The 22664-nt window shown below is 40.1% G+C and overlaps 1 protein-coding gene across 2 annotated transcripts; it reads right to left on the bottom strand.

Annotated features, from left to right (window-relative positions):
• Nucleotides 1-247: 247 nt before the first annotated feature.
• Nucleotides 248-20959, bottom strand: LOC121568739 (protein FAM83H). Of its 2 annotated transcripts, XM_041879148.1 has the most exons (6): nucleotides 20682-20959; nucleotides 16002-16465; nucleotides 7579-7743; nucleotides 5785-5909; nucleotides 1350-5478; nucleotides 248-1206 (listed from the first exon to the last, which is right to left on the bottom strand). In XM_041879148.1, exons 2-6 carry the CDS (start codon nucleotides 16443-16445, stop codon nucleotides 1195-1197), a joined length of 4875 nt encoding a protein of 1624 aa, XP_041735082.1. In that variant the 5' UTR covers nucleotides 16446-16465; nucleotides 20682-20959; the 3' UTR covers nucleotides 248-1194. The 2 variants fall into 2 exon arrangements, with proteins under 2 accessions (XP_041735082.1, XP_041735074.1); XM_041879140.1 differs by having other exon boundaries at nucleotides 248-5478.
• Between the last annotated feature and the right edge of the window lie 1705 nt (nucleotides 20960-22664).

The following is a 22664-nucleotide window of genomic DNA, read 5'->3' as shown; positions in this document are numbered from 1 at the left end:
AACATAATGTTTTTTAATAGGGCGTTGGGCCACCACGAGCCAGAACAGCTTCAATGCACCTTGACATAGATTCTGCAAGTGTCTTGAACTCTATTGGAGGGATGCAACACCATTCTTCCACGAGAAATTCCATCATTTGGTGTTTTGTTGATGGTGGTGGAAGATGCTGTCTCAGGCGCCACTCCAGAATCTCCCATAAGTGTTAAATTGGGTTGAGATCTGGTGACTGAGACGGCCATGGCTTGTGGTTTACATCGTTTTCATGCTCATCAAACCATTCAGTGCCCTTGTGCCCTATGGATGGGGCATTGTCATCCTATAGGGGTATAGCAATAGTATCCAAAATAATGGCAGGCCCAGCATTTCTATACATGACCCAAAGCATGATGGGATGTTAATCGCTTAATTAACTCAGGAACCACACCTGTGTGGAAGCACCTGCTTTCAATATACTTTGTATCCCTCATTTACTCAAGTGTTTCCTTTATTTTGGCAGTTACCTGTATTTGTTTTATCTAGCACATTGTCATCATGATTTGTTACACCTAATAACCTACTAAAGCATTCCCAATGAAAAAAGTGGTCCATTAACTATTTGAAAGCTATACTTGCACTGTTTATGATGATTACATTTTCTATGATGATTAATGGTGATTCTAATTTTAGTATTTTGAAATGGCTGTTAGAATATAAAACATATCCTCAAACAGACAATAATTAAACAACCCAGAGAGTAACAGATATTACATTGCATTTGACCCATACAGTCAACAATACCTGTGTGTCCGGTGTGTCTATGAACACAATCATTTTCAAATATATTGCACATTTAGTTGTGTATTTAGCTGATGAGATTGTATGTTTCAGTCCCACCTTGTAGATAGCAGTAGTCCATTGTCCACACTGTAGAGTCCCTGCTTACTTATACAGTAGTCCATGTTGGTAAACTTAGTCAACTTAGTCAAGTTTCTGTTCATGTTCGCAAAAACCTTAATCCTTTACATGCAGATAGTCCATTCGGAGAAACCCTCTAATATAGAAACCTGAGAATAATATCTCTCTGTTGGTTAGCTAGCTGTGCCTTTCCAACCTGTGATTTGAGTCTTTTGGGGAATGGACATAGTTAAAGGACACATTTTTGAGGGAAATGAGCGATGGTCTTTCTCCATACTCACTCATCCTTCCGATCCCTGGTTAAGGCGCCATCTATCAAAATACAGAATAATAAGCAGAAAACATGAGCTCACATGAAGGAAAGCAGGTGTGAGTGAAAACATAATACAGTAGGTACCTTAAAATTGTATTTTGTTAAATTGCTACTGGCCTATTGATACAGTATGGTACTTTACCTCAAAGCGGCTGTATACTTTCCTCTCCTTCCGCATGCTCTCAATTCTCTGAAGTAGCTTCTCCCGCTCCTGAGAAGTTCTAGTCGGGCCTTTGCTCTGTCCTTGGGCCGATGCTTCCTCCTTACCACTAACACCCCGGTCAGCCTCATCCTGTTTGGCATCATCAGTGACAGCAGATTCTTTAGTGAGTTCTGTCCGGCTCTGGCTGTTAGCAGAAATCTGCTCTAAAAGGAGCTTTGTGTCATCTCTTAGGTTGCTGCTAGAGAGTACATTGGCAGTAGATGAATGGTAGTGGGACTGGCTTACTTTAGCTTGCTTCACTGGGGGTGATATGGGATTGGTTTGATCTGTAGGGCTCTCTGGTTTTATAGTGCTGCTACTCTCTTTGGTCTCATCAGGACTCTGAGGTCCATGGGAGGCGGATTCTCCAGGACCAGTTTTGCTCATTGTCTCAGCATCACCTGCTTTCTTCTCACATTTAGCATCAGGAGAACTTCCAGCTTTTTGCTCCTTGATAAGGTTACTTAGTTTGTCCTCCTTACTGTTATCCACAATGACGGATGGAGCTGGGACAGTGTCATGAGAGGCAGTGGATTCAGTTGGGTTTGAGTTACTTGATGGGCTGGATTCCACAAGGACAGGTTTGAATGGTGAGGTAGGCTCAGTTGGGGTATGATTAGGAGAGGAACAATATTCTGTTGGGGTGAGGTTTGGAGAAGTGATAGATTTTGTTTGGCCAGGCTTGGGGCACAAAACAGATCCACCTGAAGCAGACATAGGGGAGGAATGTGATTTTGTTTGGGTAGGGTTAGAAGATGCACTTGAATCTGTTGGGGTAGGGTCAGGAGATGCACCTGGTTCTGTTGAGGTGTTGTTAGGAAGAGGGTTGGGTTCTCTTGTTGTTGGATTGGAAGAATAACTAGATTGTGTTGGTGTTAGGATAGGAGATTTGTCAGTTTGTTCCGTGACATGCTTTGCCGATGGAAGTGAGGAGTTGGGAGAGTCATTGAACTCTGCTGTGGTGGGCTTTGGAGAGGAGTTGGATGCTGTTTTGGAGGGTTTGGGGGACAAAACCAACTCATCTTGGCCAGGACTAGGAGAGGAGTGGGAATTTATTGGGTTGGTCTTTGGAGAGGGTGACTTCAACTCAGTTGTGGCAATTGTAAACAATGACTCCTTTGTGGAGGGATTGGGAGAGGTGTTAGACTCCATTGGTGTTGATGAAGTGGACCCAATTAAGGTGGACATAGGTAAGGAACTGGATTTTGTTTGGGTAGGGCTTGGCAGGAGGCTAAATTCTGTTGCAGGGGCAAGGATTGAGGACGAGCAAGATTGCATTGGGGTAGGGCTGAGAGATTCCTTGGAATCAGTTTTGTCAGGTTTGGGAGACACAACTGGCTCAACTGGACCAGGAATAGTGGGGGGACTTGATTGCAATGGGATGGTATGAACGGAGGTGCTGGATTTTGATGGAATGGGATGAGAAGAGACACTTGATTTGAATTGGGTGGGGCTCAGAGGTATATTGGACTCTATTGTGACTGGTTTAGAGGATGGTAATTGCTGCTTTGACGGGGGGTTAGATGAACTGGACTCCTTAAGGGTGGGGGTAAGGGCTGAGCTCAAATCTTTTGCTGCATGTTTAAATGAAGTGAGATTAGTTAAACTGGAACTCGTTGGTGTCTGAGATAAAGATGAGCTAGCTTCTGTTAGGGTGAGTGGAAAAGATGGGATCAGCTCCTTTGAAGCAGGATTTGATGACTTTGGTTCCTTTGGTGATAGTTTATATAAACTAAAATCCTTTGGGGCGATGTTAAAGATACACTCTTTTGAGGTGTGCTTAAGAAATGCACTTGTATCTCTAGGGTTAACTTTAGACACACTTTGGTTCTGACTGTTCTTCAACTCAATCTTCTCAGTTTTGGGAAGATTAAGGTCTTCCTGTTCTTTATTTTTAGAAGCATGGTCTTTGACATCAAGATCTAATGAGCCATGTGTTGCCATGGATGTTTTGTTCTCCTGTGAGACTGGTGAGGTCTCCAGTGTTTCTGATGAGGCCTGTGTTGATGTAGCTGGCTTTTTGGTGGAAGTATCTGCTGGATTAGGTGGGGTCTCTGTTGATGTTGCTGGCTTTTTGGTTGAAGTATCTTCTGGTTTAAGTAGGGTCTCTGTTGATGTAGCTGGCTTTTTGGTGGATTTATCTGCTTGATTTAGTGGAGCCACTGGAAAAGTAGCTTCTACACTTGTGACTGGGTCCTTTGTTTTCAAGTCAAATGGAGTCACTGGATTTAGAGGAGCTTTTTCAGCGCTGCTCTCAGACTCTGCAGCCTTTGCAGCTTTTCGTTTGGCAGCCAACTCTTTAAAAAACTTGAACCTACTGTCTGGATCATTCATATCTATATAGGATGTATTGCTCAATGAAGATGGCAGGTGTGCTGTTTGTATGGTTTTGGGTTGCTCAATTTGAGCAGATTTGGATGGGTGTGCAGATTGTCCCGTTTTGGTTTGTTCTTCATGGTCAGGTTTAGGTTGTTCCTTTGAAGAAGCCATGTCGGTGCCCACAGGAGGATTCTTTGGCAATTCCTTATCACCGGCATCAGTAGTGATGTCCTCAGATTTCAAAGACTCTATGGTTGAATTATCAACTGTTGCTGGCTTATTAAATCTCCATTCAAAAGGTTCTCTTGTTATGGATCTTCGTTTTCCCAAAATCTGAGCGGTCAAGGATAATCTAGATTGGTCATCTTCCTCATTGGCAGTTTCCTCGCAATGTTGGCCTGAGGTAAGGTTCAGTTCTTGAGAGATATGCTGTTCTAGTTGTGAGCTGAAGATCAGTGAAGATCTTAGCCTAGAGGTCCTTTGGATAGCAGGGTTGAACCTCCTACGGAATGACTCTTCTCTTTTGGGCTCTTTTATATCCATCTCCTCTGATTTGTCGCCTTCATCTGTTGCCATGCTAACAATAATATCTGGTGTTCTTGAATGTTCTGAGCGTGTGGTCTTGTTTAACCTGTGCCCTGCAATCTTGGGTAACTCTTTGGCATTAAACTTGGGATCTGATACCAGTGGAGCAAATAATATTCCTTGTGAGGGATTAAGGGGCTCTTCAAAGGGGTCATTTCCAATAGGCTGTGAAATGTCTTCTTCTCCGGCATCATCATATGCACTGAGGTATGAGCTGATTCTCCAATCTCGCATCCCCTGCTTTGCACTGGGATCCTGTGTTTTGCGGTCCGAACCAGACCCGACAAAAAACTGTTTATGTTCAGACGGGTTTTGTTGTGTTGGGGAGGTCTGACAGGCATAAGGCTGGCCCACGCTCAGTCTTTTTGCGTTTGAATGACAAAAGGGACCCTGTCCTGGATGTGATAATTTGTATGAGCCATGTCCCATCTCCACAGCAAGGTTCGATGATGACAAATAATTCAGTACAGGGTCATAGTTGTCTGGTGGCTCTATCTCTATTCCATGTGGGTACCCAGACTCAGAATACTGATCCATCGGAGGGTACGCTTGGTCCCTGAATTCATCGTAGCCACAATAACCTGGCTCTGGCCCTGTTCTCTGGTAGTGATGCTGTTCCCTATGTATCTTCCTGCTCTGGGTTGCCATACCCTCCTCAAAGTTGTGCATGGCTTGGTGCTGCATGAATTGAGAGGAGGAGTGTCTGGCATAAGTTCCCTCTGCATAACTGTGCCTTTTAGAGCCAGCAAACTCCATTGTGTTCGACTGCTGCTCTATTCTAAATTGCTGTGAGGAGTACTTGTTTCTGTACATATCTAGTGGATCCTGATCTAGTGACCTGTGGATGGGCTCGCGCCTTCCAGGGGGCATCCTTTTCCGAACCATATCCATGCGGTCATCAAAGGAATGTCTAGCCCATTCTTCAGGACGAGAGCTCTCTATGGGCAGGAACTTTCTGGGATCTCTGAACAATGGTGTCCTGTCAGTGCTGTATTGGCTGTCAGATAAACTGCTGTAGTCTGGCACTGGAATAAGGACATTTTCTGGTACCAAAGGTTGGGACTGTGCAAACAGGATCCGGAACTCCTCATCAAAAGTAGTCACAAGCTGTCCAAGAAAGAGGTGAGCCATGCAACGGTGAATCTTCTCAAAAGACCACATGAAGCTGTGGGCAGAGAGATGAATTTAATTTCATTACACAGCATAATAAAGCAACATATATATATATATATATATATATATATATATATATATATATATATATATATATATTAATATGGAATAAGGAACTCTTAACTCCATTACTATGCAACAATAATGTTATGTATTTGTTACTACACAGGTGTAAGAAAAACTTAATGTACTGTTTTTTAAATCCACATGACTAATGTCAGGTCTGCTTGAGAATTCATGCAACATTTGTACAATTTTAAAACACTTTGTACCACATTCTTCATTTTTTAACCCTCACCTATAGTTTCCACTCAGGACAGCCCTGCAGTCTGTTAGTAAGAAACGATCCAGCATCTGACCCTTGAAGGACTTTCCAGAGCGACAGCGATAGGTGATGCCTGACACAGTTCTGACACGCATGAACTGCAAGATAAAAACATTATGTTCTCATTAGATGTTCTCCAAAAAGTACTGAATTGGTTCCATATAAATAATGATTGAAATTGAGTAGTTGTTGTTCACTGACTGAATGGGAACAAATGAGGGAAGAGGCAGTGGGTCTTCATGTTCACAGTTGAGAGGCAGAGCTATTAATCTCCCTAGCCTACAGGTTTCCTTTATTGGTCTTCACAGATCCACCTGTACCCGAATACCCGAGACCCGATCCGGGACCGAAGCGGGCCCGGTTCCAGAATTATAAATAATGTCATGGGTCTGGGTTGGATCTGATAAGATTGCCACGGGTTTCGGTTATGTGCAATTTTAACTGACTTGTCAGGAAGGGCCCGTACAGATACGAACGCAAACAGCTGCAGTCGAGCGAGATAGATTTTTAAAAATAATTTATGCTGCTAATGTTGCTTTTCAGGAGAGTGGAGCGTGGCATGTGTAGCTTGTTGTTGGCCAATCATAAGTCATCAAAGAGGCAATAGACTACAGCCATAGAGCCTCCATGTGTGGCAAAAGTTAGGAGATATCTAATCAAAGAAAATTATGGAATTAATAGTTAAAGAAGGATATGCTACAATGACCAAGAGCCAACAGGTAGGCTGCTACTTAATATTCTGAATGGAGTTGTTGTTATTTGTAACTGTAGGATGAGAAAGCACATGCACGGCAGCCTCAATTAGCCTAACTAGCTAACGTTAGCTATCTTAGCTAGCTTCTCCTGGTTTGATGCAGTCAAGACAGGTTCTACGTAATCATATTTGATGATAAATAACCTAGCTATTGAAGCTATTAATCTACTATAGCACGAGTCGACTTGGTTGGTTGCTGTCTCTCATCTCTCCCTCCCTCCTCCCTGCTCGCAGAGTCACTCGCTCCCAGTACGGCCCCTCCCCCGCACCGCTCTCCCTCTTCTTGTGCTTTATCAGCTCTGGTTAATAAAGTAGCTTAAAAAATGACTTTTCTGCTGATTTACTGCTGACCGGACCGGGTCTGGATTCGACCAGGTCTATACGGAATGGGTCTAGTTGTCCTCGGGTCCGTTCAGAACGGGTATCTACACTACCAGTCAAAAGTTTTAGAACACCTACTCATTGAAGGGTTTTTTCTTTATTTTTACTATTTTCTACATTGTCGAATAATAGTGAAGACATCACAACTATGAAATAACACATGTAGTAACCAAAAAAGTGTTAAACAAATCAAAATATATTTCATATTTGAGATTCTTCAAATAGCCACCCTTTGCCTTGATAACAGCTTTGCACACTCCATATGTGTTATTTCATAGTTTCGATGTCTTCACTATTATTCTACAATGTAGAAAATAGTAAAAATAAAGAAAAACCCTTGATTGAGTAGGTGTTCTAAAACTTTTGACCGGTAGTGTATATTGAAAAAATTTATTTATGCATATCGGGTCCGGGTGGGAAAGCCCCAGGTCCATTTCGGTACGGGTCAAACTATTTGACCTCTAGTTTCCTTTCCGTTTAAGTTCCTTCCTGAATATGAACTTCCAGAGGAAAGCCTTATAAGGGAAAATGCCCCCAAATTCATCAAGCATCAAAGACAAAATGATAAACGTGTCTTAATAGGAAAACTCCAGCACATATTGTCAAGATATTGCACCACTTCATAGACTCACTTGAATGCTCTCCAGATTGACCTGGCAGTTGGAAGCCATGGTAGTAAAGTGGTGTGCATTCTGTTCATCCAGAATGATATACACGGCAACATTTCGCATGGCAGCATCCAGAATATCAGCAAAGATGTCCACATCTGTAAAGGTGTCCATTACCACAGCGATCACCTGGAGAGGACAACAGAGCTCACTATCAGACACAAAAATGTCTGTCTAACATTATGATTAGGCCTACATTCACTTCAAATGTTAAAGCATGCAATAGTGAGGCATTATACACACATGCTGTGCAGTTATTCTACACATAGGCGTAGTCGGCATATGCAGTGCCGTGAAAAAGTATTTGCCGCCTTTCTGATTTTCTCTATTTTTGCATAGTTTTTTATACTGAATGTTATCAGATCTTCAACCAAAACCTAATATTAGATAAAGGGAACCTGAGTTTACAAATAACAAAAAATATATTTATTATAAAATAAATATTTATTTAATTAACAAAGTTATGTAACACCCAATTCCCCTGTGTGATAAAGTAATTGCCCTCTTACACACAATACCTGGTTGTGCCACCTTTAGCTGCAATGAGTTGTTGATCAGTCTCTCACATCGCTGTTTTGGTTTTCGGCAGACATAATGGGACCCATCTTGTCCAAAAAGTTGACTCAAGTTTACTAAAAAAGCACCTGGAAGCACCTGGATGATCATCAAGACTCTTGGAAGAATGTTCTATGGACAGATGAGTCAAAAGTATAACTTTTTGGACGACATGGGTCCCATTATGCTTGGTGAAAACCAAACACTGCATTTCACATTAAGAACCTTATACCAGGCCTCCCAAGTGGCGCAGCGGTCTAAGGCATTGCATCGCAGTGCTAGAGGCGTCACTACAGATCCGGGTTCGATCCCGGGCTGTGTCGCAGCCGGCTGCAACCGGGAGACCCATAAGGCAGCGCACAATTGGCCCAGCGTCGTCTGGGTTAGGGGAGGGTTTGGCTGGCCGGGATGTCCTTGTCCCATCGTGCTCCTGTGCTCCTCAGCGACTCCTGTGGCGGGCGCATGCACGCTGACACGGTCGCCAGTTGGACGGTGTTTCCTCCGACCATTGGTGCGGCTGGCTTCCGGGTTAAGCGAGCAGTGTGTCAAGAAGCAGTGCGGCTTGGTAGGGTCATGTTTCGGAGGACGCATGGCTCTCGACCTTCACCTCTCCCGAGTCCGTATGGCAGTTGCAGTGATGGGACAAGACTGTAACTACCAATTGGATATCAGGACCTGGACGACTTGCCTTAATAGAAGGAACCATGAATTCTGCTCTGTTTCAGAGAATTCTACAGGAGAATGTCAGGCCATCCATCTGTGAGCTGAATTGCAGCTGGGTCATGCAGCAAGACTATAATTCAAAACACACAATCAAGTCTACATGAAAATGGCTAAAAAGCAACACATTTGAAGTTTTGGAATGGCCTAGTCAAAGTCCAGACCTAATCCCAATTGAGATGTTGTGGCAGGACTTGAAACAAGCAGTTCATGTGAGAGATGTGAGAGACTGACCAACAACTACAGGAAGCATTTGGTTGCAGTCATTGCAGCTAAAGGTGGCACAACCAGTTATTGAGTGTAAGGGGGCAATTACTTTTTCACACAGGGGAATTGGGTGTTGCATAACTTTGTTAATTTAATAAATACAAATAAGTATATATTTAATTTGTTATTTGTAAACTCAGGTTCCCTTTATCTAATATTAGGTTTTGGTTGAAGATCTGATAACATTCAATATAAAGAATATGCAAAAATGTTGAACATCAGAAAGGGGGCAAATGCTTTCCCCCAAGAATTTTCCTACAAATTTAGCTCAACTTTTGAACGGTTAGAGCTATCAGCTATTATGACCCCATCACTGAAAGCTACGACTCACAGGAACACATGTATTCTGTTCCTTCTATGATGCTCACAAGCCGTGCAGGTCTCGTCAGAAGGGACAGTGACGTAACCGCAATTGAAAGCAATGAAGATCTTATTTTCTAGACACAAAATTGCTACCTGATGATCTTCTGTGATGTTTTTGTGAACTTTCAAAAACCTTTTGAATGGATTTCAGTCACTTTGTGATGCAAGTAAAAAATATAATCAAATAATTTCACATATTTTCTTATTAGCCTTATGAACATAGAAACTTGGTTGCAGTTTCTATCTGTGCTAGAATGGCCATAAAATGTAAAATAAAAGATGATATCGGTGTCGGCCCACAATATCCACATTGGTGCATCCCTTATTGAATGTCTAAAACCAGATAGAAAGTATGCTGATAATATTTTGAAATAACTGCCTTGGACTTGAAAGGTTGGGGGTTTGATGCCTAGTTGAGAATTTGACCTGATGCCTCTCTGCTTGACACTCAGCATTAAGGAGATGGATGGGGGTAAGGCCCTGTGACAGACTAGCATCCTGTCCAGGGGGGGTACTTGTACATCAAGCTGCTTCACGCTACAGAAGGCTCTCGGCCGTTCTGGCAGAGATAAGACTTACCAAGGCTTGTTTTATGCCTGGGCCTTGTTATGGATAAAAGCCTATACAGACAGATTGGTACAAGATATCTGCAAAAAATATATTGCACATGTTGAGAATATTGACCAACAGAGCATATTGGAATAGTCCTCTTCATGTGCACCTCAAAAAACAAACAAGGGTTTTTCATGTTTAATCTTTTGTATATATAAAGTGGCAAGCCAACCACATAAACTTTATTTAATTTTGAGGGAAAATAATGCTTTGAGGATGAAATTTAATTGGTAAACATTTTCACACCCATTATATTTCCTATGTTGTCCTTAAAACACCACTAAATGTTTTATTTCCTTTATTTTACTATGTTTTCTACAAACCTTCCAGAGAATCCATGAGTAATGGCAAATCTTGTTAAAGGCCCAGTGCAGTCAAAAATATGTATCATATCAAATGTTGTATCATATTGTATAACAGCTGAACATTTCAACTGTTATTTCCTGATAGTTGCTGGTTGAAAATAAAATCAACACAGGACGTTTTAATCAGCAGGTTTTGCATGGGTGGAGTTACGATATAAGTTAATAGACCAGTTCCAAACCTCTCTGCAATTAACAGCTAGTTTTCAGGTTAGGTTATATTTCCCTCCCATTAGGCCCTTCTGCTCTGGTGGATTGATTTACACTGTGGTTAATGCACCACTTTGATGCCCTTCCACCACCCCCACTCAGACCACTCCCAGACAGTCCTAGTGACATTCTTGCTTGAGAAATGTTTTTTGCAACAACAAAACATATTTTATTTTTGACCACTTTAATGGAAAACTATTACAGTAAGGTACTGTTATTGAGCATTGCAACTTAAATTAGAGGCTGCTCACTCTTCAAGGCCTGGTCCACTGCTCTCATGTTTAAGCTATCTGGTGTTTGGGTTAAGAGATAAGCTTCCTGTGGAACAATAGATAGCTGCCAGTACACACTGTACTCCAACTAGTTGTAAGGGACACAGTGGGGGTAAGAGAGACAGTGGGGAAATTTGGGACAGAGGTATGAATAATTGAATAAGACACATTTTTGACAATTTCCAATTATTATTAATCAATTCTATAGTCTGGGTAGCACCAGTGATTTAAGTAAGAAGGTAATGTAATCTAAAACAATCATCTTTTCCCATTACGTGGAATTGTGTCCAGAATGAAGTAGATCCAAGTAAATGTTTGAAGTACTGAGCTGATAAGCCAGCACCAACTTTTTGAAGGTCCTAGCAGATTTGTTAAACAACATTTTTCATATTTTGACTAGTTTATGTTTGTACAGAATTGTATGTCAACGCAACAGGTCAAAATGACAATGATTGCAAGAGAGGGGATCTGGGATTGTTTACTTTAGAAAGTGCCTATTCAGCTTGACGAGACACTGTATTATCTGATGTGTCTGAAGTATAATTCTATATATGACTGATGGAATGTCCGCTACCAAGTCTTTTTTTCATGTTTATCAATTATTCTGTATCTCTCCCTTTGAAAGGCTTCCTAAGGCAAGTGCCTTGGGAGAGCAGTTAAAGGTACCCGGATCCAGCTGTTAAGGGAGCTCCCAAATTAAGGACATTTTGTTTGTTTTTAACCTATGATTTTTACCACACACACGCCAGCACCCACACACAACCCACCTGTTAATTAATATTTGATAGTGGTTAATACTCTTGTTTGATTTATTGTGTGGGGTCTTTTTATTTTGTATTATTTTGGGGGTAGGGTTCACGGATTAGAAAAGATGCTGTACACAAATGAAATTTCTATTTCTAAGTTTCTATTGTCAGAGTTTTGGTTGCACACATGTACATTCTCTTGATAAGAAATGTACTGAAAAATCCAATGTAAACCTGATACACAAAATGTTTGAAATGTTTAAAATATCTTTAAATAATGTCTGAGGTACAGGGAAACAAACACTCACTTAATGGGGTTGAATGACCTCTGTCCTCTGATCTGACTTTCTGGTGAGGCCTGATCACCCTCACGAGAAAGACTAGAGACACTGGGTGAGATTTAAATGGGGTATGTAAACACTATTAATTTGAAGAAGTTTATAATTTATCAAAAGTCCTATGTGTGATTTGGACCACGAGAAGGACAGAGAGAGAGCGCTGCCCCTGAATGAGGGACAACTGTCTCTAGTCTATTTTACCATTACCTTATGGGATACAATTATTTCCTTATTGAGTTATCAAGAGTTGTAACTCCCTGGTGCTGTAACTCTGCGGTGAGATCTATGGGGGTGCCACAGGGTTCAATTCTTGGGCCAACTCTTTTCTCCGTGTATATCAATGATGTCGCTCTTGCTGCTTGTGACTCTCAGATCCACCTCTATGCAGACGACACCATTTTGTATACATCTGGTCCTTCATTGTACACTGTGTTAACAAACCTCCAAACGAGCTTCAATGCCATACAACACTCCTTCAGTATCCTCCAACTGCTCTTAAACACTAGTAAAACTAAATGCATGCTCTTCAATCGAACGCTGCTGGCACCCGCCCACCCGACTAGAATCACTACTCTCGACGGGTCTGACCTAGAGTATGTGGACAACTACAAATACCTAGGTGTCTGGTTAGACTGTAAACTCTCCTTCCAGACTCACATTAAGAATCTCCAATCCAAAGTTAAATCTAGAATCGGCCTCCTATTTCGAAACAAAGCCTCCTTCACTAATGCTGCCAAACATGCCCTTGTAAAACTGACTATCCTACCGATCCTTGACTTCGGCGATGTCATTTACAAAATAGCCTCCAACACTCTACTCAGCAAATTGGATGTAGTCTATCACAGTGCCATCCGTTTTGTCACCAAAGCCCCATATACTACCCACCACTGTGACCTGTACGCTCTTGTTGGCTGGTCCTCACTACATATTCGTCACCAAACCCACTGGCTCCAGGCCATCTATAAATCACTGCTAGGCAAATCCTCGCCTTATCTTAGCTCATTGGTCACCATAGCAACACCCACCCGTAGTATGCGCTCCAGCAGGTATATTTCACTGGTCATCCCCAAAGCCAACACCTCCTTTGGCCGTCATTCCTTCCAGTTCTCTGCTGCCAATGACTGGAACAAATTACAAAAATCTCTGAAGCTGGAGACACTTATCTCCCTCACTAACTTTAAGCGTCAGTTGTCAGAGCAGCTTACCGATCACTGCACCTGTACACAGCCCATCTGAAATTAGCCCACCCAACTACCTCATCCCCATATTGTTATTTATTTTGCTAATTTGCACCCCAGTATCTCTATTTGCACATAATCTCTTGCACATCTATCATTCCAGTGTTAATACTAATTGTAATTATTTTGCACTATAGCCTATTTATTGCCTTACCTCCATAACTTGCTACATTTGCACACACTCTATATATATTTTCTGTTGTATTTTCGACTTTATGTTTTGTTTTACCCCATATGTAACTCTGTGTTGTTGTTTTTATCGCACTGCTTTGCTTTATCTTGGCCAGGTCGCAGTTGTAAATGAGAACTTGTTCTCAACTGGCTTACCTGGTTAAATAAAGGTTAAATAAAAAATAAAAATAAAAGATCGGCAAGATGATATGGGAGTATAAGCCAATTTGAAAAAAATAAAAAATTATCAACTGTGTGTTATTCTCTTTGACATTTGTTTTAGAAATCTGTGTTAAGAATATTGGTAGTAGTAATAATTAGTCATACAGTAAATAATTTGTCTGGATTTCCTGAATCAGAAATGCCCTAAACTAAACTGTTGTTCTGGTCTGTCCTCTCTCTCTCGACGAAGGTGAACACAGATGGTATCTAGATGCATGGAAGATAATTAGGCCGAGAACAGTGTGAACCTCACCCCCTCTAACCGGCTGAAATAATGGAGAAAACTGCGTTCACGATGGTCCACCACTTCTACCGTGAGACCTGAGACCGAGCCAGCAACCTGTACAGAGCATCCAGTCGAAGCTATCGACTGTGTTTTCTCTCATGCCTTTTCTCTCAGGAGTGCGACATGAGTCCATGTGGAGTGAGCATGGAGAGAGATCCCGTTCAAACTTCTCTCATGCTGTTGGTGTACTGGTAGGAAAATGGACAAGACATAATGGACTGTAAAGGACAGTGGCGGATCAGGTGAGAGACATTATCAAGGGCCACCCACTTTGAACATGTGCCATTAAAAAGATGAACTGAAACACTGTCTGAAGAAGAACATGAAGAAACGCCAGAAGGATGAGTGCCTGGAGGGAGGTGGGGGGTCAACCGTGCCCGTAATTGATTTAGGCTTATCCAAAATTGTTTATTTGGGGTATCAGATTGATTGTGGAGATCTGCACACTGCGACATTTATAGCAATTTAGATTAAGAATGGATTGAGATACCACTCTGTCATTACCACACGTGATGAGAATAGTTAATGCTGGAAATATAAGATGAATATACTGTATGTCAATGTACATTCTGCCAGTATCGGTGTGTGTTAAGTTGAGGGTCTTAAATTAAAGTGATAGAACCAACGTGAAGCCCTAAGGACTATCATTCTAAATTTGGGTTGGATAATTTATCAATAGTTATAATTATGATTTGGAAAGGTGAGGCTTCTAGAGACAGAGCTATGTCCCTAAATTGTGAGGAGAGACACTAGACTGTAGCTTGGGCTAACCTTGCCCCAATCTCATTCTTATCAAGGTTGGTGTGAAACTGTTATAACACTTGTTCTCTCTCTTCCCTGTGAAATTCAATATGCATGTGCCCTAGACCAAATTCGGGAGATCTCTAGAGACATGGAGAAAATTGGCAATGCTAAAATAATTGCGTAAATTGGCTCTGCAAAACAGAGAGGCTCTTACTATCTTTTGGCAGGTCAAGGGGGCACTTGTGCAATCATTGGCGATGAAGGTTGAACTTTTGTCCTAGATCATGCTTCTAATATGACTGATCTCGCCGAATACATTGCCACTGTTGATGATAACCCAGAATGAAGGGCTTGAAATTATGAAGTGTCTGGTTTTATGTGTTGATTTCACTCCGTTAATAGAAGTATAACCTTTATTATGATTTATTATAATTATGTATTTTGATATAGAAGCTCAAATCTAAATGCTTACATGAAAATGTATTGATGATTATCACAGATTAAGTGATAAGAGGAGGGAATATGCTGGACATTTTTTATATTTGTGCTTTTTTAATAACTAATTTCTGTGTTCTATTCATGTGCTTTTCTAATAACCATTTTCTGTGTTCATGCAAGTGACTGACTGAACGAATCCTCACTATCAGTAGCTGAAATTTGGCAGTAGGCCCAGACCTTTGTTTTGAGGATGAAAGATATCTCAGTTTCAAGGTCTTAGCTTAGAGAGAAGAAGCCTCGTAAGGTCTGTCACATGTTATGAACCAGTATTGGTCGGTCACATGAATGAAACAAAACGGTAATGATGAATTAATTATGCTAAGTCATGCAAATATAACTTGTCGTTGTCTAGCTGTATGTAAGACAACTGCTGGGACTGCCCCAGCAGAGCTCCTGATTGACATGTGTACGATGGTGCATTGAATTGGTTGGAACCTCTCCAGCGCGCTGACAATAAACAATTATTCATTTAAGATTGACTTTGAGTGTCCCTGTGTAAGAATTTCCACAACAGTACTTAATTGTTACCCAGAAATTATTTTATATTGAGATCAAAAACAACTGCATTGGGCCTTTAAAATGCAGGAAAATAAATTCAAATTTGCAAAGAAATTCTAGGGGAGGACCCCCACACCCCACCAGAATTGCCCCCTCCCCCTTGTTCAAAAACCGACTACGCCCCTGATTCTACATTTACTATTGTACTATTGCATATCCTTTCTGTTACACACCATATTGCCCAACATAATCAGTGTTAATATAATATGGAGCTGATCGACATACTTGTTGAGCATTCTTGATAAGTCGACGAGCCTGCGCCTTGATGCTGGGCATATCTGGCTCAGAGGGGTTAACCAGTGTGGTGACCTCGGTGGGGCCTATGAAGTGATGCTGTTGTGGCCAGCCAAGGTCAAGACCAGGTGCTTCAAAGTCAGAGTGGACAGGCCAGTATGTGTCTGAAGAGCCATCTCCCTCAGACTCCACATACGGGAGCTCAGGCTGAGTGCTCTGGTACGGAACTTGCACTGTGCACCTAATGTGCTCAATTTCCTGTCTGGAAAGGAAGTCCACCACATCCGCACTCTGGAGGAATTCATAATAGCCCTCCAGGTCATCCTCCACAAGTGCGTCAATGGCCAGCCGGTACTCCTCACGGCAGTGGGAAGGCAGGTATTTGGGGTCCAGGGGGTTATCCCCGTCTGAGGAACACTGAGAGCGGTGCGCCATACTGATTCCTGAGCAAGAACCTGAGAGGGTAGACACAATATGAGAACTTGGTAGTGAGGAGGGATGGCAACAAAGTTATACAGTGGCAGATGTGTAGGTTATGATCAATTCTGCTTATTTATGGGTGATTTTGCAAATACAGGCCTTTTGTGTCTCAGGGTTAGATTTCGATTTTATTTTATTTCACATCCATTAAGTAGAGACTAAAATAACCTTCAACTTTTTTATCACCTTTCAATGTTTTTTTCTTTTCTGAAGCATTTCATGTCTGGATTTCACTGTTTTGCACTGTTTTTGTCCTGTCTCACACCAGACTTTTGACATTCTACTATGTATCACACTCACAAAAGTCTTAATAATTATAAAATATTTAATGCACCTGTTTAAAAAAAGAGTCAAATAAATGGAAACTATATACATATTAGATGTGCATAAGCCATTTGTAACTTTTTTTTTTACACAAAATACAGTCGTCTCTAAGTATTGTGTCATTACCACCATGACAAGCAAATTACATGATAATAACGTTTTTTTAAAAGTTTGTGTACTTGGTTACCATGGATATGAATGGATATGAATAGTGACAGTGGAGCATGTGGATGTCATGGAGGGAGATTCAAATTTTGATGCTGGGAAATTATAGAAAAATAAAGGTAAATATAACTTGAGAAGATCATATTTTTATTGTAAGTCATTACCAAATAGGCTATAATGTTATCAAATTATGTTAGATTTTTAAAAATTGTTTTTAGGATTGTGTATTTACGATACATTGTATGCTAGTTGTTCAACTGGATTTAGCATGCTAGAATCCCTGCTATTTATGACCAAATACTGTAAAAATGTTATTCCCACCACACGTTATTACCACCACATAATGAACTGTGATGGAAAGGACAGAATGTGGTGGTAATGACAAAATGTATTAGTTCATTAATTTTTACTTAACTTAAGACCTGAAAAAACACACAAATTACATATATGATCATGGTTAAGTTGAAATTGAACACTTATTTGCTAAATAAGGCCATTACATTTTGTATTATGTTAGGATGATTGTGTGATTTTGATGTCTATTTATGTGACTTACTATGGTTTTTACTGACTTTAATTATTATTATTTTTATTTTTATATAAGATGCCCCCTAAATCAACCAAGGAGAGGACAACAACATGTATAAACAAAATCAAACAAGATCCTATAAAATACCAAGAGTATCTTAAGAAACAAAAAGAAAGATACCTTAAGAGAAAAGAAAGTGGTGAACTGAAACCCATCTCACAACTTTCCCAGTGAGAAAAAAAGGGGGAAAATAAACCAAAGTAACAGAACACCAACTATCCAGAAAATAGTGGTTATGGAGTCATACCTGTCAAGGAACACACCACTACACTCAACTGAAGTCTTACAGATACAGAATGATTACCTGCCTGCCCCTCAAATGGCACCGGATTCCCCCTCCTATTAAAACTCGGAAACCCCAAGACAGAGAGGCCATAGAAAGGTGAAAAAAAAAACAGATCCAAAGTCTACAGAGATCTATGTATGGCCAATATGAAGTTGGAGGCCGCGGAAAGAAAACGGAGAAAATATTACAAAAAATATATGATAGATTGCCAGAGAAGATCCGGACTTTGGATTCCCCCAGAACAAAAACAAAACACCAAATGCGGTCAAAGCCACAGAATCTTAGAAGAATAACATAACACCATCATCTCAGAGCTGCGAGAGAAATACCAGAAGCAACAGAGTGCAAAAGACCAACAAGTGATCTCCAAGGTTTTGGCTAGGAAAATACTGAAAAAGTATTGCATGGTGAAAATGGCACAAAGAGAATTTGGATTCTCTGCAAAGACAATGCGGGCAAACAACAAACGGCCAACCTGTCTGCAGTACTCAAGACAGAAACATTTGAATGCAATCAGCCCAGCAATAGAAGATTAAATAAAAAGGCTATTTGAACGTGATGATAACAGTCGAGCATCAACAGGAAAAAGGGAAACAATGACAAGACACAAGAATAAAATGCAGAAGCAATACCTGAATGACATACTGGCAAAACTCCATCAGAAGTTCAAGATAGAATTACCAGAGGTCAAGCTGTCGTACACTAAGTTCACCAAAAGACATCCCTTTTGGATTGTCAATCCATCAGTGAAAGACAGGGACACATGCCAACTTTCAGTTGTTATATCATGGAGTGGTTAAAAGCAGCAACATTTAAGAATTGGTTGGGTCTTTGTGTTGCGAGAAGATGACCAAAGAGTGCATGTATCGAGAGTGCTCTCTTTGCAAAGAGAAAGATCTCCAGACTTCCTCTTTGATGGTGGACAACAAACATGGTGGTTTGAGTGGAAAGTCAGAAGAGAGAGAGAAGAAAACAAAAGAGAAGTTTAATGTCCATTTGACTGTAGAGGAAAAGGTGTACGGTATCCTTCAAACTCTACTGGAAGACTTCACACCCAATTTGAAGAACAAACTTGGGAAACGTCTTCAATGTCAGACATCAGTACAATAAAATTAAACATGTACAACTGTAACATTAAAATGTTTAAAGGTATTTTTCATCAGTTGTTTTATCTGAAATGTCATTTCCACCACTCTGTCATTACCACAATGCTAAGTCATTACCATGGCGGTACATATTTTTGATGAAAGGGTGTATAAATTACAATTGATATTGATGATTTTTCCCATATGTGAACCTTATATGCTTATTCTTAAGATAATTCCGAAAATAATGTAAAATATTAAGATTTTGATGTGGTAAATACATGTTTCTGAGTATCATCAAGGCATATATGGACATTTAGACATGACAATGATGAATACATATAATTAAGAAAACTTCCAAATAGAAGAAAAAAAACATGATTAAAAAAATGATAATGTGAAATGTTTTATAAAATACCCTTGGCACAATTTCTGTAATTTCCTTTTCAACTAAAATAGCAAATTTGATGACGTGGTGGTAATGACATTTCCCCTGGGGTATTTGGGGGAACCGATAAAAATCTGTATATTCTTAAATAGTATGGTCTCAGCCACTACATTTACATTTTAGTCATTTAGCAGACGCTCTTATCCAGAGCGACTTACAGTTAGTGAGTGCATACATTTTTATTTTTTTATACTGGAATCGAACCCACAACCCTGGCGTTGCAAATGCCATGCTCTACCAACTGAGCTACATCCCTGCCGCTATTAGATCTTGTTTCCAGACAGAGTGAAAAAAATATTCAGATTGATAAAAAAGCAGTTTCAAGAGGTTTCATTTTCTAAAACATTTAACATCCAAAAGTGCCCATATTTGCAAAATCAGCCTTAAACAAAATATGTCACCATTTACATATTCATATTTCTTTATACATGTCCCTGTGTAACCCAACACTAAAACAAATTTAAAGTGGAAAGGGGGACATATGCCACAGGGTAAAAAGGCTTAGGAAGTGGCTCCTCCCCCTGGCACAACAGTCAATTCTTCCACCATTTGCAAATTCATTTAGGCACTAAAAAAAGACAGAAAGAGACAGAAATACCAAAGACCGTACAGTATGAAGATAGGCTAAAACTGCTTCTCCAATAGAATCCCTGATCACGCTAGTAGGCGCTGTCATGGCGACATTGGCTAGCAAAACTAATGCGTAAAAATACGTCATCGGATCTAAGACGTCTCGCGCCGAACTGCGCATGTGCAGGCCGTCAAAGGCACTCCTTCCACACAGGCATAAACGTTTCAGTGTGTCACTTTCACGAGGTTTGAGTAATAACATGTTCAACTACTTAAGACATTGGCTGGAATCTAGGTTGTGCCTTTAGATTACGAGAAAATTAACAACTAAGGAATCATTTTTCACTTCTCTCATTGACTTCTCAAACCCCGTCTGGTCTGTTTTGTCTGTTTCGCAAGCTTTCCCGGAAGTCTAGCGATGTTGCGCCTCGGGGTTTAGAAACTCTGTGGAAATACAGTTCTCAAAAGCCCAACATAATGCAAAAATGCTGAGGATAATGAGACTACTAACAAACATACACTTAAAATAATAGTTTTTTTCTAGGAAATATCTATAACTTTGCTATTTTTGTGTTTGAATAAAGTAGGTATAAATCCAAAAAACAAATTCCACGAACAAATTAATATGTTGATTTGAAAAAGAGTATAGCTTAAATTCAACTAACTAAGAGAGAAATGTTACACATTATCTTCCTATATGTTTACTGAAAATTTGAGAACTCACTTTATGGCTCAACTGAGATTCTTCATGAATTTAATACGTCCATGGTTTCAGTTTAGGCTGTTGTTATTATTTAGTCCTTCTCTCGAAACGTATTCTCCACTGAGACTGTAACGCATTCTAGTCCGGGCTGGACGCGTGCTGCGTGGCTTTATCACCTACCCCGGCAGAACCTGTTTATTTTCATGCTTGCTTGAGGCATGTTAGGGAGAACGGAAGAGTTGCATAAATGAGAAAAACGCCAGTCTCACAGATTGCTGACGCCTTCTGCCCCGCCTCAACTTTACAGATCGCAACTGCAAATGATCTATTTTTCCCAGTTATTTTGTAGCACAGAGATTTCAGCCCTCCCCCTCCTACACTCGGATATCATAGGAATGTGGTGTACATTGAACTCTGTCTAGTGTCGTTCCCTGCAGAACAGTAATCTGGTGATAGGACTGTATAAATATTGGTCATTGTCTTAGTAGTCTTTGTCAACTGTTAACGATAATCAGGGCCGGCGCCAGAACGTATCAGTTGGATGGGCTTTAAATTTCCATAGGGGGGCACGTTTTTTCATGCGAATTTGTTTAATGGTTGTTATAGTAAATACTATAGTCGGCGAGTGAGTTTCAAGTTTGGGAAAGCTTACACTTTATCCTACCATTTCTACCGATCTGCATGGCAGTTATGATTTTCATATGCGCATTTTTTGTGGAAGTTTCATTTCAATGATAATGTTTTCGTTTCTCAAAATCATTGTCACCTGGTTAATCATACAAATCTGAATTTAAATGATACAAATCTAAAAGTTAAAATTCAAGTAATGCAGGAGCACCAGACACATTGATAAACCTTGATCCATTTGCGGCTAAAGAAATGAGCGCATGAAACTCAGAGATAGGCCAGTGCAGCCGTAGCCCTATAACTTCCATCATCAACTAAGTAAAAGATATAGGCCTAAATCCAACAAATAAAAACATTAGAAAATATCCTGATAAAAAAAACAGATGAAAATTCAGGTTCTTTCAATTGCATTCATTTCTCTACTCAGCCTGTCTGCCTCCCTTTCTATCTGTATTGACTTGAGCTATCGCTAGTGAAGTGCAACATTGTATAAAATCAATAAACTGGGTCCAGCATGAAGCTGTCACTAGATAACTTGTACCATTGTATCAACTAGCCTATTGAGCTTGGGACAGATAGCTGTTGTTGTGCATGGGAAAAGTCTTCACGTCTTTTATGACGTTTTATGACGTTTCCACTGGATCCGTATATCACCGAGGTAAAGTAGGTTTTCTATCAGACATTCAACAGACATTCTCCATTAAATCTCTTGTTCACATTAACTTTTGCATTGATTGCCATAGAAACATCAAAACAAGTGCTAATTATTCTAAAAAGGTCTGACCTTCTTTTACAACCTTTGAATTGCATAAAAAGTCAAGTGTTGATTTGATAAAATAATGAAATCATATAGAAATGCATTTAAATCTCTTGTTCACAATAACTTTTGCATTGATTGTCATAGAAACATCGAAAAAAGTGCTAATGATTCTAAATTGATTTGCATAAAAAGTTAAGTGTTGATTTGATAGAAATAATCAAATCATATACAAATGCATTTCAATCTCTTGGTTGCATTAACTTTTGCATTGATTTTCATAGAAACATCAAAACAAGTGCTAATTATTCTACAAAGTCCTGGCCTACTTTTACAACCTTTGATTTTCATAAAAAGTCACGCCTTGATTTGATAGAATAGTTATGCATGCTCAAGTTTTCAGTTTATTTGTCTTATTTCTTGTTTGTTTCACAAGAAAAAATATTTTGCATCTTCAAAGTGGTAGGCATGTTGTGTAAATCAAATGATACAACCCCCCCAAAATCAATTTTAATTCCAGGTTGTAAGGCAACAAAATAGGAAAAATGCCAAGGGGGATGAATACTTTCACAAGCCACTGTGGGAGTTAACAGTTGCAATGTTTTCATGCACTGAAGTGT

This window comes from Coregonus clupeaformis, chromosome 1 (genome assembly GCF_020615455.1).
Source record: "Coregonus clupeaformis isolate EN_2021a chromosome 1, ASM2061545v1, whole genome shotgun sequence".
Lineage (NCBI taxonomy): Eukaryota > Metazoa > Chordata > Actinopteri > Salmoniformes > Salmonidae > Coregonus > Coregonus clupeaformis.
The sequence above is the reverse complement of the archived record's forward strand: the minus strand, read 5'-3'. Positions and strand labels throughout refer to the sequence as shown.